Source organism: Taurulus bubalis, assembly GCF_910589615.1.
Source record: "Taurulus bubalis genome assembly, chromosome: 17".
Classification (NCBI taxonomy): domain Eukaryota; kingdom Metazoa; phylum Chordata; class Actinopteri; order Perciformes; family Cottidae; genus Taurulus; species Taurulus bubalis.
The window spans coordinates 5544286-5563451 of NC_136605.1; the positions used below are offsets into that span (position 1 = coordinate 5544286).

The 19166-nt window shown below is 46.7% G+C and overlaps 1 protein-coding gene across 1 annotated transcript; it reads left to right on the forward strand.

Moving 5' to 3' along the window:
* Positions 1–852: 852 nt before the first annotated feature.
* tlcd4b (TLC domain containing 4b) lies at positions 853–7644 on the forward strand (the record flags this gene model as incomplete). Its single annotated transcript, XM_079233528.1, has 6 exons — positions 853–998; positions 2814–2903; positions 6368–6426; positions 6930–7024; positions 7137–7210; positions 7293–7644. The coding sequence occupies 6 exons, from the start codon at positions 853–855 to the stop codon at positions 7642–7644; spliced, it is 816 nt and encodes a 271-aa protein (XP_079089654.1).
* Positions 7645–19166: the final 11522 nt, after the last annotated feature.

The following is a 19166-nucleotide window of genomic DNA, read 5'->3' on the forward strand; positions in this document are numbered from 1 at the left end:
TTCAGGCTTTTCCCACTGTAATTAGAAAAAGACAGGCTTCTAGTTTGTTGACCCAAGAGAGATGGAGTAAACGGATCTCTTCAGTTAGCGTGTGCGTGTGTTTACAGACGGCTGCTCACACGTCTACATCCTGTGTTTTGTCCTCATTGCTTCCAATTTGTATCTTTTTGTTTCTTGTCTAATACTAAATGCGGTATAATGGAAATAAACGGTCTAGTGTACAGATGATTTAAACAGGGATACGGGCAGAATATAGGGCCTTGTTGATTTAGAATAAATTCCACCACCTCTGATTTGAACCCGTTTCTCCATCTTTACAATCCTCTTTTCTTTCCCCCCGGCTCAGCCTTTGTTTTCTTCAGCAGGCCTAAGCAACTCACTGTAATCCTCTTGCAAAATATGCATATAAATGGAGACCCTTTTATTCCTATCTGAAATGCTTGCACTGTATTCACAATTTATTTTGTTCCTCCCTCCTTTTTGTTTTTGCCACTGTTATTTTTCCCTCTGTTGCCTTCAACTGTAGTGCCTTTCATCTTCTCCCACCCTTCTATGACCTGCCCCGCTTGTCTAAAGCTCTCATGTCGCTTGCATTAGACAGCCCATGTCTTTGGCTTTATTATATATATCCCTTGCCCACCCCACCCCTTTTTTCTGTCTCTTTTCTTTGTTAAACCCCACAGGGTGCAGTTTCACCCTCTCTGCTGCCTCAGTTTCTCTCCTGGCGCCGCCCAGGATGACTGACAGTCATCGATTGAACCTGTCCGTGTGTCTCACCCTCCCTTTCTCCTGCCCCACCCCCCCCTCCTCCCTTCCCTGGCTCTCGTCCTCCTCCTTGTGTTTAGGTGAGTGATGGAGACGAGAGAGTTGACCGTGTTAGCTGGCAGCTTCGTGAGTTTCCAGCTTCTCTTCTCGGTGGTCAGCCCGCGTTTCTCCACCATCATCACACCGGGTTACGGACGGCTGCCCGCCACCAAGCTCACGGAGTGGAACTCCAGGTGTGCCACTATTTATTTTAATGTCAACTTATTTCATCTGTTGAATGCTGTCACGGTTCCAAACATGAGCGGCCACCGACCAGCTCACTCTGTGCAAACATAAAGAGCTCCATCTTCCTGTTGACTAAACGGGCACAAGATAAGTATTCATCATCGCATCTGACTCTCGGCAGGGAAGCAAATAAGGTACTTCCCAAAGTGTAGAACGATACAACAAAAAGTATAATCTCTTACCAGCCGAGGCTCGTTGTGATGTTCAACACACAATAATAAACAGCAATTTAATTCTATCCCACGGAAAGGTTTTCGCCGTGGGTGCCAGGTCACATGGGAACAGACGCGTCACAAAGCACCGGATGTGTCGATACCTTTCTTTTTAATGCAACAATGATTGTTTTTAACAACATGGGGATCTCACTGGGTTTCAGGGATTTCACTGTCAGAAACTGTGTTGACTCCTTTAAAGTCTGAATGTCTGAACATGCAAAAAGAACCACTCTTATATTGGATGTGACAGAATTTAGGGAAAGGACACGCATTATCTTTTTGCCGTTATAGTTTCTTTTTGCCGGGCACACAAAAGAAAACTCGTGATGCTCCCGTAGACCTGCTGAGACGCGCCTCCCTACAAACACGGCGTTGTGTAACGTTCCAACGTCGTGACCTGACAGCGCTGACCCGCGTTGAGCAAACAGCCCTGATGTGCCTCGGCTCATCGCCACTCCACACAGCTGTGATGTGGACCGCCGTGGTTTTAGGTTTCAAGCTTGAAGCGGGTGAAGTTCAGAGGGCAATGGCTCTTGGTTGCATAACTTCTCCCCCGCTCACTCTTTTTGTCTCTTTTGCCGCCTGCCAGTTACTCACAAATAGGCATTCATTCATGTGGCTAGAGTTTGCGTTTGCCTTTCTGTCCTCATGTAAAAAGTACAGGGTGTATTCACCAATGAATAGTCCCAACACAACCAGGCAAAGGCCAAACACTGATGCCTCACTTCAGAGTGGCCTGCTGTTGCATAACAGGCAGCTCTCAGTTTGTCAGCGGGTTGTTTATGTAACCACGACTTAAGTGCAAGGGGAAGAGAGAGAGCGTTTCCAAAGAGAGAGCACGGTATTGAAGCGCAGACTGCTGGGGATATCTGTGTCTTTTCTCTTCTTTTTTTAATGAAGCCTTCTTTACAGGCCGAATTGGAAGAGATTGACGCGAGAGATTCGCGTCAAGTCCCTCACAGGGTGTTTCGCCAAGTTCCTCCACGAATGTTCCATTTTTAGACTCTTCTCTGTGATTCAGCGGTAATACTAATCTCGTCCAGTCACACAGGGGCCTATCTGTAGAGCCAGCCTTTGGCCGGGGCGGACGGGGACTGCTGTTCCACCTCGGAGCTGCGTGAGGACACTGTGGTCAGGGCCTCCTGAATTATCTCTATCAGTCCAACAGATAACCACTCCAAAGGTCAGGGGGCGAAACCGTATCAGGCCTGATAAAGAAGTAGTAACCGCTACGTGGACTCTGGGGGATAAAGGAGATGTAATTAAATACTTACTGTATGCAAGCACATTTATCACGACACTGGAGACATGATCCGCCTCTGTTCCCAGCTCCGGGATCGATCCCTGGACTGGGCAGGGCCTTTTTCTTTTCAATGTCAAATAAAATATGCTGATCATAAAATCTGATTTCCGTACGGAATCAGTTGAGGCTGGATGGAGCTTACATGATCCTATGTGGCGACTCCCTAACAGCCCGAAAGAAGAAACGACTCGTTTCATCCGCCATCATGTTTACCACGTTGTTCTTGTTTGTGTGTGCGTCCCCAGGTTGGTGTCGACGGTGCACGCGCTGGTTGTGGGCTTGTTCTGTCTGTACATCCTGTGGTTCGATGACGTCGTCAACGCCGATCCCGTCTGGTAAGAGGAACAGAAAGCAGAGCGCCAGCGCGAACGTTTGAAAAGCGGTCGCTGCGGCGCACCAACTCTCGTGCAGCCTCGTCTGCTTCTGACTGATTCAATACTATCAATGACATCACCAATGAAAAATCAAGTATTGCGGGCAACTGTTCAGCACACATCATGCCTTGTCATTTTGGCAGGCGTCAAAATGCTTTTGCCGCTTTTAGGAGAAAACCCGTCTCCTTACATCTGCCTCTTCAGACCGACAGCCCCGATTTGCTCACAAGGGAAGGTGGGAGGTAGTGAGGGAACCGTGGGGTTGGTAGTTAATACCTTTTTAGAGAGATGGCGACGGCGTTCCCTTCATCCTGATGAAAGAGGGATGGCGGTGTTGGAGGAGGGGATCTAGTGTGTCAGGAGTCTCCTGAGAGCTGTAGATTTCAGTTTAGCCTTTGATTTCTGCCTTTACTGTCTTCTCTCCGTCTTTCTGCTACTGCTGACTGCATTATTGGCATCAATGAGTTCAGAAAAAGAGAAATGGTAATCCCCCCTCAATTATCTCTCCTCTCCAATATCTCACTCTTTAAAAAAAAAAACACACATTTCTCCTCAGCTCTCCGTCTCTCACTTCCACAGTATATTCTTACAACACTCTTCTTTCTCTCTTTTCCTTTCCGCTCTGTTTCACTTCCTCTCTGGCTCTCGAGCAGACTTGAATCCCTCCATCAAGGCTCCTTTTCATAGCAAACAGCAGCCTAGTGCTCTAAACCCCTCTCTTCCTATGGACCCTCGTATGACCATGTGTATTTCCTCCCCCTCCCCTCTCTGGCTCCACTTGCCCTCGTCACCCAGCTGATCCCCAGCAGTCTCCCTAATGCCTCACAAGCTTCTCTTGTTGCCAGCAGAGTGGCGCAAGCGATAATTCTCCCGTCAATCTGATTGTATTACAGCATCATTAAGACCCGTCACACAGCGGCATTGTTCTGCTCCGGTAGCTCAGAGGCTGATCGCAACACACACAAAAAACACAACAACAACCCTGCATTGTTTTCAGCCTCTATCGGAGTGTCTCTCTCTGGCAGCACAGGCCTGCGGCTGTTATCACAACCCAGTCGGGTTAACGAGCGGCGCTGATACGTCTCCCGATTGGTTTATCTGGACCCGACACTAACGCGCGCACGGCCATCTGAGCAGGGTTCAAATTTCAGGGTCGCGCTGAGTTGAGATAAAATATTTAACCTCCAATATTCCAGCACGTTCTCATCACCATCCCGGGTTCGGGGGAGAAGACGTTGGGCCGCACGCCGAAAAAGTTTTTCACATTCTCATCAGGAAATGTCTTTTTTTTTTTTTTTCTCCTCACGTTTCTTTTGATAAATTCCACCTGTTCTTTACGGGCTGTGAGTTGATGATCTGTGATCATTAGTGTGTGTGTGTGTGACCCAAAAGCAAAAGGTTTCATGCCATGCTGTCAGAAGTTAGCACCCAGAGACCAAACTCACTGTGTTTCTTCCCACTATTTAAAAAAAAAAAAAAAAAGGCGGCTCATGAAGGTAAATGCGTCAGCCAGTGTATTCTATATATTTCCCACTCTACTCAGATTGGTTTGTAGACCTTGACCATAGCAGCGTGAGGAGTCATTGGTCACCGACGCTCCAAATCATCAGTCGGTGGACGCGTCTCAGTCCAGAGACTTTTACTGCGCTTCTTGTCTCGGTTGTCAACTTTTAGTCTCATGCAGCCCCAAAAAAAGCCCACGCAGTGTAAAGGAGCCGGTACTTAGATGGGAGGCGGTTAAGGGAAAGTGATGGGCTGAGATGAATGAAGCGATGGAGCACAGTCCGTTACAGGAGACGTTCCACTGAACAACCTGCAGACTCCTGCAGCTGTTGCAGAGTCATAATTTCCAGAGAGGCGACTGAATTGCTATCTCGTTGATTATAGAATATTAAAGTTAATTGGAAAATGATGCCCATACATTCATTTTTCTTTTTTTCTTCTTTCATTAATCAGATGAAGGCTTGTAAATTCTTGCATGCTTTTTTTTTTTATTGTTGTCCCCTGCAGAGAAAAGCCGTGACCACTTAAAGTTCTCGTTCAGACTTCTTGAAGCGGGGTTGTATGAGGTACTTCTCCATAATCGGTGTATTTCTTCCAGCAGACGGGAGCAAAGCTGTGTACTGCTGTGGATGAAGGCAGCAGAGTTTATTTTAGGCACCTAAAAAGAATCTCAGATTAAGTGTACGCTATAATTTATCTCTTTACCTTCTTGCCCTCAGAAAGCCCTTTTCCTCTGGGCGAATAAAACCGGTTTCCACGCTCTCTTCAAAGCCATAAGACTCCTTTTGGACCAAAAAAACTGTTTGTGTTATTGTGTGACTTTGGTGAATCCGAACCCTTTTTAAAACACTAAATTCACACTAGAACTAAACAAAACTAACTAACCGAGGCTGTGCTAGACCAGCGATTCCCGGGCTCTGCGAGGATAAATGGCGTCTTTGAAGAGGGCGTAGAGAACGGCTTCAAGGTGGAGCGGTGAGACTGTCCTGACTAGAGCGGGACACGAGACTATCGATGTCTGATTGGCCTCCATGCTGCATCCTGTCTGCTCGTCCAAGCTGGGGACTGGAGGTAGTAATACACGGACTATGGAGAAGTACCTCATGCAAAAAAAAAATGTGAACTGAAATAAGAGAATGTGACAAGTTCATATAATAATATTAATACTCATTTTATTTATCTAGCACCTTTCAACCTTGAGTACAAAGTGCTTTCCACATCGAAAGATTTACAGAAAACCAACAAAATACAACATCTGAAACCCACGTCATCCCCCCCTCTCTCTCTGTGTCTCTCTCTCTCTCTCGCGTCAGTACAGGCAAGCATGGGTTTACTGTCCCTCTAATTTACTGAAGCTGATGTGATTATCACGAGGCCTTTGGACTCTTGTGAAGGCAGCCTCTGTTAGGTGAAAGGAGGGGCGCGTTATCCAATCTTATGTTTGCCCGCTGCGTTTCAAGTGCAGAGGTAAAGCGACACAACTGATCCGTTAACGGAAAGAGCGCTCTCTCTCTCTGGAGCGCAACAGACACGGGATCGTAGCGGAAGACCGGGCGCGCCTCATCGTCAAGGTGATGGGTACGTTCAGGGTCACCTGGTGCGTGAGGTGAGCTGTGGAGTATATGCACGTTTGTGCAGTGTGTGTGTGCGACGTGGGCATCCTGTTACACACACTCGCCATGCGATACATTGTGACTGAGGGCGGGATCGGATGTCGTCTCATACATAGATGTTGTTTTCGCCACAAACAAAGCCTTCAATCCAATCAAGACCTCACCGTGTCTCGCAGTAAGCACGTCATCGCAGATTATTGATCGGAGGCACGCGCTGCTCGCTGCTCCCAGACTTTTCTAGGAAAAGCGACTCTTCCCCCCCCTCCTCGCCGCTCGCTGTTTCACATCGTGTGCTCTGCCTCTCCACAGGGGCGACCCCAGTCTCGTCAAACTAAACGTGGCCATAACCTGTGGTTACCTCCTTTACGGTGAGCTATTTCTGTTTGTTCTGCTGTTGATCATTTCTCCCCGTGCGCAGTCTGTGACGTGTGTGTGTCTGTGTGTGTGTGTGTGTGTGTGTATGTGAGACCAGTTTAGATGTTGTCTGCTTTCTTCTTTGTCTTCTACAAATGTTTTCGTTATGTTTGAACCTTTTTTCCTTTTGCTTCTCCATGAAGTAAATTGATTCTAGTCCCCAAAACACCAGTGCAACGCGGCTCTTTTTGGATCGAATGCCTGGTCGGCTGTGAAAGAGGCCGGCAATCTGCACTTTGCCAAAGGAAAAAAAACATTGAACATAAAGTGTTTGTCTCCCGCTGTACACTTGACTCCTGACTGTTTTTTAAAAAAAAATGAAGAAAGCGAAGGTCACGACCACGGGCTTGAATGTGTCCCACGTTGTTTCCCACGAACGCAGCCACCGCTCTGTGCCTTTTCACGGCTACGACCGTAACCCTAACCGCTCTGACCGGCATGTCCCTCTGTCCTCTAGACCTCGTGCTGCTGGCCTGTAACTGGAGCACCATGGGGGACGGCTTTTTTGTCTGTCACCACTTGGCGGCGCTCTATGCTTACGGATACGTTTTGGTGAGTCCATCACTCCTCCAGCCCTCTGGGGCCCCGAGTGTTTACACACTTTGTTATTCTTATATAGTAATGTGTGTGTGTGTGTGTGTGTGTGTGTCACTTTGCTCTGCAGACACGAGGCGTGCTTCCCTACTTCGCCAACTTCCGCCTCATTTCAGAGTTGTCCACGCCGTTTGTGAACCAAAGGTGAGTCTGAATAATCCTGATTCCGGTCCACACATCGATGCAACAGGTGATCATTTCTAACCATCGCCTTCTCCCTCCCCAGGTGGTTCTTCGAGTCGTTAAAGTACCCGCGCTCGCACCGCCTGGTGGTGATCAACGGCGTCGCCATGGCGGTGGTGTTCTTCCTGGTGCGCACCGCCGTCATGCCGTCGTACTGGTCCAGCGTCTTCGCCACCTTCGGCACGGAGGCGTTCGACAGGCTGGGCCTGGGCGCCCAGGTGGCCTGGATCACCTCCTGCATCGCCCTGGACATCCTGAACACCATCTGGATGTACAAGATCGCCCGCGGCTGCTACAAGGTGCTGACTGGGCGAGGCGGGCGAAAGCCCAAGGACGCCGCGGCGGAGAAGGAGGCCTTGTTGGAGGGGAAGCAGGTCAACAACCACGCGGACTAAAGAGAGAGAGGCGTTTCAGCGATGGGACGCGAGGACACGGACATGAGCGGGCGAGGCGAGGCTGGAACCCTCGCAGCCTCTCTCTCCGTCGCTCTCGCCTCGGCGTTCCTCGCACCCACACCCTCGGATCCACCAATCGCAGCCCTTGAATCTTCTTGTCGCCGGCTTGTAGACCCGACACGAGACAGAGAGACCGGTCCCGGCCTTTTTGCGGCCTCCGTGTCAGCCTGCCGGGCGACGGCTCCTCGGTCGCAGGCGACGAGGTAGAGCAAGCACATTTTAAATCCCCTCCCCCCCCCCCCCAACTGTTTTATCTCACCGGTCCTCTCTCATCTCCTCTCATGCTTCGACTTCAGCCAAAGCCCGATCCTCTGAAGTGCCTGCTAAAGGCAGGAAAAGCAATAAAACGTGGAGGAAACGAGCTCGCGAAAGTCCAACAGAGTCCGAAAGTCCCGGAGGCTCCTTTCCCCCGCGGGGCGACTCCCTCGCATCCGCTCCGTGCGGCGTTTTGTGAATCAACAGGGCTCTTGTCTTAAAACTCATCAGACCTCACAAGAAAGAAAGACAAAAAAAACAAAAAAAGAGACAGAAAAACACCATAATGCCTCTTCTACAGTATCACCTGCTGTGGCCTCCGTGTAACAAATGGCGTCTGCCGATATCACCAGCCCTCAAACCCCTCACAATCTGGATTTTATATATATAAAAATATATATGCATGCATGCAGAAGAGAAAGAGACGCACTCCCCAACATCCTCAACTCCTCACAGGACGATTTTGCCTTTTCAGTATTCATCGTGTCGGCATCACTGTGCAGTGAATTCACATTGCATCTGGAGCAGGGCGGCACCGTCCAGCTCAAACGCTTGTTTTATGTTCTACCTCTCCCCCCTGCCTTACAGCTTGTTGATGTCATTTTCTTTCTACTGTAAAGTGTTTTTTATTTTATTTTTAGCCTTGAAGACGTTATCTGTTGTGATGTCACTATTCAAGGGGACGTCTTCCTCTCTCTCTCTCTCTCCTTCCTTTTCTCTTTTTCCCCTTGGCTATCTTTCACTTCCCCTCATCTCCTTTTTGTTCTCAGAGATGCTGAGACTAGTTTAGGAAAGGAGGATGCAAACTATTGTATCTGACGCCCTTCTCAAACACTCGTATGGTGCTCTTTTTCCTTTCTTTTGTTTTGCAGAATGTCAGCAGTCGGAGTGCTAGAAATATGACATTTTTTAAATATCTAATTCATTAATTAAGACGTACCGATCCGTGACAGACGAGAGCAACGGGGCAATCTGCATGTTTTTGTTTATTTTCTTCCGTGTATAAACTGTAAATCATCACTACACAGCATGGTAGGACGGTAGTCACGATAGATGAGTAACATCTAAATATGATTTAATCTAACGCTTAAAGGAGGGTTGGGGGTTTTAGTCTTCCAAAAACAGTTGGTGTGTGTTTTTCTCTCGGCGCGTTCTGAATGCATGCGTGTTGCTTATGATTCCTCGCTCCTCTCCCCGCATGCCTGTACAGTATCTACGCATCGTGTGGCTCGACACACGAGTCGCTACCGCGTTCTCCGGACGCCACTCGGGTTCTAACGAATCCAACGAGCTCTTGGCGGGACGACAGCGACGACACGGCTGACGTCTCGAACGGACAGAGACACAAGACGAGGTTTCAGATTCACGAGGAATGTGCTGGCACACGTGGACTCCTGTTTTTCCTCTTTTTTTTTTACTTAAAGGCGCCCTCCACCGTTCTTGTTTTTGTTTTTTTTAACAGCTTTCCTCCTTTAACGTCGTGGGACTCAATCAACCATTTTTTATTTATTTTTTACTCTGATAATTGACACATTGAAGCCAAGTTTCCCAACAAAAGTCGGCCAGAACTCGGCGATGAACGCGCGTGGACATCGGGAGCCGCTCTTTTCTACCGTACACCGTTACGGAAGAACCGGCTGCGGCAATGTGGAGGGATTTTTTTTTTTTTTTTTTTAAAGAGCCAACATGAGTTTCGATCACATCAGTTTTGTTTTCCCGGATCAATTCGAGGAAGGTTAGAGTCTCTCCTTGTCACACACGAGCATGAACTGTTCCACCAAAGCCGAATGTTTTTCAGTTGGATTAAAAAACACTTTCTGTCCTCTTTAATTTATTTTTTATTCCACGCTCTCTACAACCTACATTACCCACAATGCAACCCAATCGCTGACCGCTCCGTCAGATAGTCAGTGTGCGCTGGTAGCGGCTAACGTAGCGCCGAGGCCCTCAAGCAGAGATGAGGCTGTAGCTTTTTTTTTTTTTGTTTTTTTTACACACACACACACCTAGACTTGATGTGTCAAATCGGTGGAGTTCCCCTTTAAGTCTTTGTATCTGTAGCTGGATAGACGCTCGTCTGAGAACTTTCACTGTGGAACGACAAAGCACACTCCCTGTGGAGCGATGACTCAGCGATCTCCTGTTTTTCTGTCTGTCGCCGCAGGGGGAGGAGCTACAGTACCTCGTGCCTTTTTTTTGTTTTAGTTTTTTTGACCCAATACGGTGGACGCGTTGCAGTTTGGATCCGCATGACTTTCTAATGTAATATCCTGTGATTTGTCTCCCCTGTATCCCACATGTATACTCTTTGTATATATTTTTATAATCTGCCTGCACAACGATTTAATCCGGCCAAGTATTATAATCCAAAACTGATCCCTCTTCTCGGGGAGTTTTGATGTGTTGAGTTCTACACGTGGGGGTACGTCTCCAATGAATGTCGTGGTTGGGTTATTAGTGGCATTAAGACTGACCCGGAGAATATACAGGTAGTCGAACGGGGAAAGGCAAGCGTCTCTAAACGTTTGTCCGTGGGGGGGAGGGGCTCCTAAACTCAAAGCTGTGAATAGTTGTAGAATAAAAACAATTTAAAATAAACTAATATCGGTCACGTGACTCTGTGATAATAATCTGACTCCACTGTGGGAGAGTTCTTCCTGCGGCAGCATCCTGCACTTTTTCTTTCTCCCCGGGGCTCGTGCACAAAGCTGGAAAAAATAAAATAAAATCGAAGAACTTTCAGTGAATGTCGCCCCCGGGCGGCCGCGGACTGGACAAACCGAGAGTTGTTTTTTTTGTATTCGTCAGGGTTTTCTACAGAGTTGATTTCAAGACCTGATATTTGTGCTGTTGGGAGACGCTCGGAAGAATCCACGAAGGAGTTGATGACGAGGCTGCTATCGTAAGACCGTGATCTGTATTGTATCAGGTTGAACAACCACATTGCCTTTGTTTCTTTGGGGAGGCCAACGTTCATTATGTAACATAATGAATATATTTAAATATATATATATATATATACATATATATACTATAATGGTATATACAAATCTGTATATATCCGTGATCAAGTATTGAAACCATGATGCACACTGTACTAATTCAAACCTCTGTTCTGGTCTATGTCGTGTCCCGTGTGGATGGCAGGGCGTCTCTTCTCTTAGGTACATCATAACAGAGCTGCATCAGAATCTGGTACTTAAACGTGAACATATACTCTGTCGGTCTTCTCAAGGTCACGCGTTTCTGTTTCTTAGAATCCTTTTCGATGTCAGGTTTGATCCGAGGCGTCCGATTGAACAATGACGGGTTGGATTCCAGTGCGGTCGGGCCATTTGAATAATGATTAACTATGACTGGAAAAAAAAATAGCTGATGACAAACTGATGGCATACTTTTTTTTTTTTTTTTTTTTTTTTGTCCGCCTCCTCCTCCCCCATGTTCTGTCTGTTTTTATTTAGTCTTTTTAATGCAATGCAATTTCTTGTTATGATCCGTCTTTCTTTCTTTCTGGAGATTTTAAATGTGAAACGGCCTACACTACACGCAGGCCTTGTGTTTTTGTCTGAGCATTACTTTGTGACTCGGGATCGTCGTCGTCCACAATGACCACTACTAATGATCATGTAATTGTAGTGCTGAGAGCTGAGACCTACTTGAAAGTGTTGCTCTTCAATAAAGTTGAAGGCAAGAGGAAAAGGTTGACTCGACTCTTTCATTTTGACAGGTAAATGTTTATACTAACCACATCCTTTTTTATTTTTACTTTTGCTCCAACTCATCAGATTCCTCGGTTGGTAGAGCGATGATGTCAGCATGGGAATGTCCGTCTGTGTTCGAGGTAAATCATCCTGACAGCCGCTCCAGTCATCCGCCGGCTGTGGGCTGGTGGTACGACGCTTCTGCTCCTGAGAGCTGGCACCACCGCTCCATGTCTCTCTTTTCCTTCAAGGGGTGTGTGTGTGTGTGTGTGTGTGTGTGTGTGTGTGTGTGTGTGTGAGAGAGAGAGATTTAACACAAAAAGGAGAAGGTGAAGCACAGACTTGAGACATTCAAAACGAGATGAAAGACTGAAACGAGAGGATTAGAAGAAGGAAAAAGGAGCGATTTGAGCCACAGTAGGTCTGTGATTGAAACCTTTGTGTGTGTGTGTGTGTGTGTGTGTGTGTGTGTGTGTGTGTGTGTGTGTGTGTGTGAGAGAGATATTTAACACAAAAAGGAAAAGGTGAAGCACAGACGTGAGACCTTCAAAACGAGATTAAAGGGTGAAAAGAGAGGATTAGAAGGAGCGTGAAAAGGGAGAGATTTGGAGAAGAGGGGAGGTTTGAGCCACAGTAGGTCTGTGATTGAAACCATCGTGTGTGTGTGTGTGTGTGTGTGTGTGTGTACACACCACTCGGTCAAGGGGAGCTTGTTCAGAAGCCGTGCCTGAGGAGCTTTACCAAACATGGTCACATAACAGAGACTCAATGAAAAATGTTCCTCCTGCACACATTCGTGGTGTGAGCTCGCTGCTGGGTTTCACTCACCCACGGAGGGGGAGGCGGGGGGAGGGGCACATCATCACCTGCGCGTCGTGTAGACACAAAAAAACACACCAGTGCGTTACAAAAACACACCGTCTGTCGTCGACGCGACTCCGAGCCGTGTTTCCGGCTGATTCTCTGCCGTCTCACCGGCGTCTACCTTCCACTCCGCTGTGTTTGTGAGGCGTTTTAACTCCGTGACCTCACGCCTCTTCTCCAATATCCCCGCTTTTTAGTTTGTGCCGTGTGAGAAAAACAAATTAGATTTGTAGGGATATTCCTATTTCAGGAGGAATTTCTACTGGAGACTGTTCCCAGACTTGGGGAAACAAAAACATACCGAAAAATCAACATTCCAGACTTTTGGAGCGGCTATAAACGGAGCCGATTTTACAAGGTGCTTAAAGCCTCGGCCAGAGTCGACGGTAACGGATTTCAAACCGGTTTGTTAACAAGCACCTCACTGTTACCAGATTCCTCAGCCAGAGATGTCACGAGGCCGTCCTGAGGGCCGAGAGGCGTTCAGGGGCATTACGACTCCTCGGGCGCCACAGAGTGGAGGATGAGTGACATTTTAACACATCTTCAGGTAGCGCTAACTGGAAGAGTTCAAATTGGTTAAAATGCAAGTGGTAAAGGTTTTTGTTGTTGTTTTGATGTAAGCACTGAAAGGAGTCGAACTGTCAGTCGAAGCGTCGGCGCTGAGTTGAGCCGGGAGTGTCGGCTGCGTAAGTCGTGAAAGAAAACGTTGTTAATACAAATGTGTAAACCAAACACGTTAAAAAAACGATGTCAGTTGAAGTGGAAGTGTAGACGTCAATTGAAAGAAGCCGTGTGTGAGCAGTGAGAGTTGAAGAAGATTGATTTCGTTCAACCTTTCGGGTGAAAAGAAGTAATTTAATTGCCGCTTGAAGTGTAAGCACTGAAGGGAGTGGAAATGTCAGCCGAGTTGACGTGTAAGAGATGAATGGAGGGGAAACACAAATATGAATGGATAACATGCTAACAATGTAACCAGTGAAAGCGGCTAAGTTGTCGGTTGAATGGTAAAAGATGATCGCAGTTGAAGAGATGAGAATGAATGCAGTCGATGCGTGAGTGGAACTTCAGTTGACGAGAATTGTGTTTGAACAAAAGGGAGTTGTTTGAAGAAGAAGTTTAATCTCAACCAACCTTTTGTTGAGAGGAGAAGGACTGAGACCCGAAAGGGTTGGAAGTGTTGAACGAGGTGGTGAGAGAGCAGGAAGTGAAAGCAGCGAAAGAGTCAGAAGTTTAGTGCCGTCAGTTGACATGAAAGCGGCGAAGTGTGCGGGCCGATGGCCGTGTCGGTTTGAGAATGACGCAGTTGGAGTTCGAGTCGTTGACATGTTGACATGCAACGAGGTGGAAGTAGTCGAAGTGTCAGCCCGGCTCCTCTTCGTCAACTGAGCCAGCTTTGTTTGACGCTCCCTTGTCCAACTGTAGCGACTAGGTTGGAATTATGAAGGCCGACTTCACGGCTCCACACGAGTTGCGCAGCATCGAGACGACTTCTACCATAAATAGCCAGACAGGAGTCTGAGCGGGGAGGCGGGGGGGACGGCTTACTGTGGAAATGCCCATCTCCATTTTTCTGAAACGGCACTAATCTCTCCATCTCCTCCCCTCCTTGTCCCCGTCTGTGTTTTTGCATCTTGCTTCCTAAAAAGTTTGAGTCCTCTCTCCCTCCCTCTATTGTTAATACAAAGCACATCACAGGCTTCCACCCTCCTCTTGATAAAAGACATGCGACGTCACGTTTTACTGCGTTCCCCCTCACCGCCGCCGCCATTTACTCACCGGCTGCCATCCACATGACGTTTTGCAACACAACACATGTATCTGGAGGCCGGGCGTCAGATGGATGTGTGGCCAACGTAAACAGCAGAAGCCACCGCAGGGTAAATATCTGACTGGTCTCTTATTTTTAGGCCGAGGGATTCCTCTTTCACAGGACGCTACATCTCTATCCCTCACGCGGTCGACGCAGGCCCCTCCCTCCTCCCATCATGCCCAAATAAAGTGTCCAAATTCCATGAGTGTGCTGCTTCTTCTTCTCCTCCTCCTCCTCTGTGAAATGTTTATAAGACCCTTGCTGTGTGTGTGTGTGTGTGTGAGCATGACTTTGTAGTATTTTATCAAAGCATAAAATATTCAATCTTAGTGCAGTAGAAAAGTTAAACGTTCTGCTCTATTGCAATGGTACGAGGAGGGAGATTAACCAGTTTACAAGGTCTAGTTGCTGTGTTTTTTATTGTTTATTGTACTTGAACTTGGTTATTAGCCGGTTATTGGTGCTCTGATCTCATCGGGGGCCATAAAAAGACTGAGATCATGTGTCCAAATTCCAACTGTGCCACAGAATCAATGCAAGAACATCTTTTCTCATTTTTCGTCATCAGTTTGACCGTTCAGTCTTACTCTCTTCTCCACATGCCAGGTTGTCATTCTGGTCCATAAAAAAGGTACAATTTCAAGATATTTAGTTTTAAAGATGTCTAACTCTGCACCGTGTGTAGTGACAGCATCTAAATCGCCGCTTGGCCGTCTGTCAGTGTTTACACACAAAGTGAAGCTCCAGCTGCGTGCCCGAACACAACACGTCTGTGGCTCTTCGGCCTCAACGGAAAATGAAATCGCTTTCATTCAATAGCTTTTCACCACCAACCCAACCGACACTTCCACTATCAACACCGACTCTCTTTGGTTCACTTCCAGCTGAAACTTCGACTGCTTTCAACATTTCAGAATACATCTTTAGAGAGCGCTCCTCTCTTGCTCTTTTTTTAAGTGGCAATCAGCTTCTTTCGATGCCGAGTAGAGACGCTTACATACCAACCGGCACACGGCTATAAACAGTTCACACCCTCCGGCTCGCTCCGGCACTTCAACTGCAATGTCAATGGCTGTCCTTTCCACTGCTTTCGGCTCTTCCTCACTTCAACTGTTGGTTGATTTGAGGCACCGAACCCCGAGTTCACAGTCCAGTGCTCCTAAAAATACTAAGGATGGATTACGTAGCAACGTTTAGAAACATGTTCAAATGCTTTCAGGAATTACAAGTGATGTTGTGAACCGCAATTCCCACACATCAACAAACAGTTCTTTTTTTAAGACATCTTAATTGGTTTGCACAAGCATATTTATTTAATAAGCACAAGTGAGCTCGCCTTGTCATGTTAAATCTTTCTTTCCTTATTCGTTTGTAAATGTCCACATTTACTACCTTTTTAAAAACTCTCTCTGCATTTACAATCTGATGGAGAAATGGAACCTCCCTTTTCTTCCATAATCCTCAGATTGAAAGATATTTGGTTCAGAAAAATCTGTCTTCAAATCCCACAATGTGTAAATACAAAACCTACATGTCTCCAGACAGAGAAGCCCTGGAAGAGCTTGTGTCCTCGGGGTTCCCGCTGTAGCTTCACCCTTCTCTAAGTGGTCAACCTATTGGTTCCTCAACGAGTATTAAGATAAGATATCATATATATAGATATACAGTATATATGTCTGTTAGTAACCCGTGATCAGATTCATCTCTCCCGCTATGCTCCAGAGTGCGTTTGATTGCTGTATAGCATCAAAATGAATCAAGAGCTGGACCCCTGAAACTGAAGTTGAACTTTCCCATATTTCCTGCAGGAACATTGACGTGATGTCTGTGTTTTGTTTGTTTTTATAAAATTCTTGAGTGACTTAGCCCTCCAAGAGTACAGAGCAACATGTCAGCTGCAGCGTGCTGCACGGTGCGCATAGAAAGGCCCTTTGCATTGTCGCTGGCTGTCCAGTGATCTCTCATTGTCTGTCGCCACCAGCACCGCCTCATATGGGTCCCTGTCTCACCCGACCCTGGCCTTTCTGGAGCGTTCCTCTCCGACATGCCTGCCATGTGTCTGGAAGTGACACACACACACACACACACACACACACACACACACACACACACACACACACACACACACAGTGTGAAAGCAGGGGTTGACTCGGCCCCCCTAGATCTGATGCATTCCTTTCCTTGTCACCCGGCTGCCTATTGGGGAGAGGGAAGCAACGCACTGAAGTAAAACAGGAAAACCACCTCATTGCTCCCAGAGTTACGTCAGGCGCTCTACAGTAGCTTCCACGCACAGTCCAACAAATGTCAAATATGCTGCGTCAGTCCCACAGCAGTACATTTGTATATATACACACTACCGTTCAAAAGTTTGGGGTCACTTAGAAATGTCCTTATTTTTCAAAGAAAGGCACAGTTTTTTTCAATGAAGGTAACATTAAATTAATCCGAAATACACGCTACATTGTTAATGTGGTAAATGACTATTCTAGGTGGAAACGTCTGGTTTTTAATGAAATATCTACATCGGAGTATAAGAGGCCCATTTCCAGCAACTATCACTGTGCTCTAATGGTACATTGTGTTTTCTCATCGCATAGAAGACTAATGGATGATTAGAAATGAAGGCAGAAAGGAAGGAGAAATTGTGAAGAAACTGAAAAGTTGTCTGGGTGACCCCAAACTTTTGAACGGTAGTGTATATGTTTCTATAAATTGGGAATTTTAAATGAATTAGAAACAAAGCGGCAACATTATCCATGTGAAAGTGTGTGTACCACAATGCGTGGCTGACTAAATGTGAACGCTCATAAAAGCTGCTGAGTCACGATCTGTAGTGTGGAACATGGATTTAGCAGCTGCCGTGGAGCTTTTCGACCGTATCCCACAGATAGAGGATGCCCAGTTGTCGCGGAGCCGTCGGTGTAGAAATTTCCATTCGGACCGATTTGAAACGACCATTTGATGCCATCGAAAAGCTCCAAGCGGACCTCGTGGTCAGATCGAGCAATCGCTGCCGCCGCTGTTTTCCAAGGTCCACGGAGAACGGTCGGCATTCGATGAGAAGTGCCTCCGCTTCCTGGAGTGTAAATCTGTGAAGACGTGCTGAGCAGGATGGTGGCGGGGTGCATACTAAGCAAGCTAATGTTGCAACTTCACAAATCTGGACCCTTTCTCTTGATGTGAAAGCTGAAACGCTCAAAGCAATTTGCCATTGCAAGTGCAGTGGAAATGCAATGACAGTAAAGAAATATATGTTTGTAGCCACACTAGCGGCTAAAGGCTACATGTTATCTCGTACCAGAGATAATATCCAACAAAGGTCCCAGTGTCACGACCAGGTGTGAGAGGCAGAGACTCAGGAGCAGAGGAAACAGACAGGAGGCCAAAATCAAAAAGGCACTTTACTGGTCAAAGTACAAAACACACTTTCCAATCACACAGGGGAAAGGCACAAGAGGAGGCAGAGTCTGGAACGAGAACAGGTGAAGGAAACAAACTATAAGGAAACACTGGGAAGACACACCTAGAAAACACAGGGTGTTACAGTACCGACCCTCAAGGGACGGATCCCAGACGTTGCATCAGAGCAAGGTCCCCAAGGGCGGGCGGAGGAGCAGGGGTCAGCAGGGGTCAGCCGGGGTCAGCCGGGGCGCCGACAGGACACGGGGAGCAGGGGACGGCTTTGGCTGCGGCACGGGGCCGTCTGCAGGGAGCGTCTGCAACGAAAACAGGTGAAGGTATTAAACAATCAGGAAACACATGTAATACCCATGAGGAGTCTGCAACGAGGACAGGTGAAGGAAATAAACAATCAGGACACACTGGGAAGACACACATAGAAAACACAGGGTGTTACACCCAGGGGCTGAGATACCGGCTACTGAGGCCTCCGAGTTTTCCCCTTTGGTCATTACCTTTTCATCTTGTCACATCATCAGGTCAAAGTTAGTTAATGTGGTCTTTCAGTAATGATTGTTATTCAGGGTTCTTACGGTCATGGAAAACCTGGAAAAGTCTAGGAATATTAAAATGGTTATTTCCAGGCCTGGAAAAGTCCTTGGGGAAAAAAGAAAATCCCAAAAGTTTTGTCATGTAAATGTGTTATATTCATGTGTTCATGACGTTCATTTACGCCGAGTTTGAAATAATGAATATGCTTTTAAAAGAAAGACGCTTAGAATATAAGCAGGCATCTATAAGAATGTTTATTCTTTTAATCAAACTATTGTCTCATTCATTTGTGTCATTTAAGGTTTACTGTATGCTTTCATTCTCATTGTTAGTTTAAATACTACATTTTCTCACTTTTTTCTGTATACACTGAGATTTCACAAAATGTTTGGTCATGGAAATTTGGTTTAGTCATGAAAAAGTCAGAATGTGTATGAACCCTGGTTTATTGCTGTAACTATTGATTACTACACCCATTATTACAATTATCAGCATATACAAATAGCATGTTTTTAAAACATATATATCATTGTATTACTCTTAGGTTTATTCTCATATTGAATAGATCATAGAATAGAATATTATTATTATTGGTTGTGTATCGCATGCGGATGACACAACCCCAGCAAAGTGCCTCTGAGCCCCGTTGAGCAGCATCCCCGACCGGCCTGAGTGAAGATGGAAAAAGTGACACTGATTAAATCTAATACCCGAGCGGTGACATCACATCCCAAACACCCACCTCTCTCTCTCTCGGAGAAAGAAAAAAGAGCGAGCAGGCTGCGTCCGGATTGGACGGAAGCCGCGGGCCAATCAGAGCGCGCACACATGGGAAGAGTTTAAAAAAGAATCAGGAAAGTGTCGGAAAGTTGTCT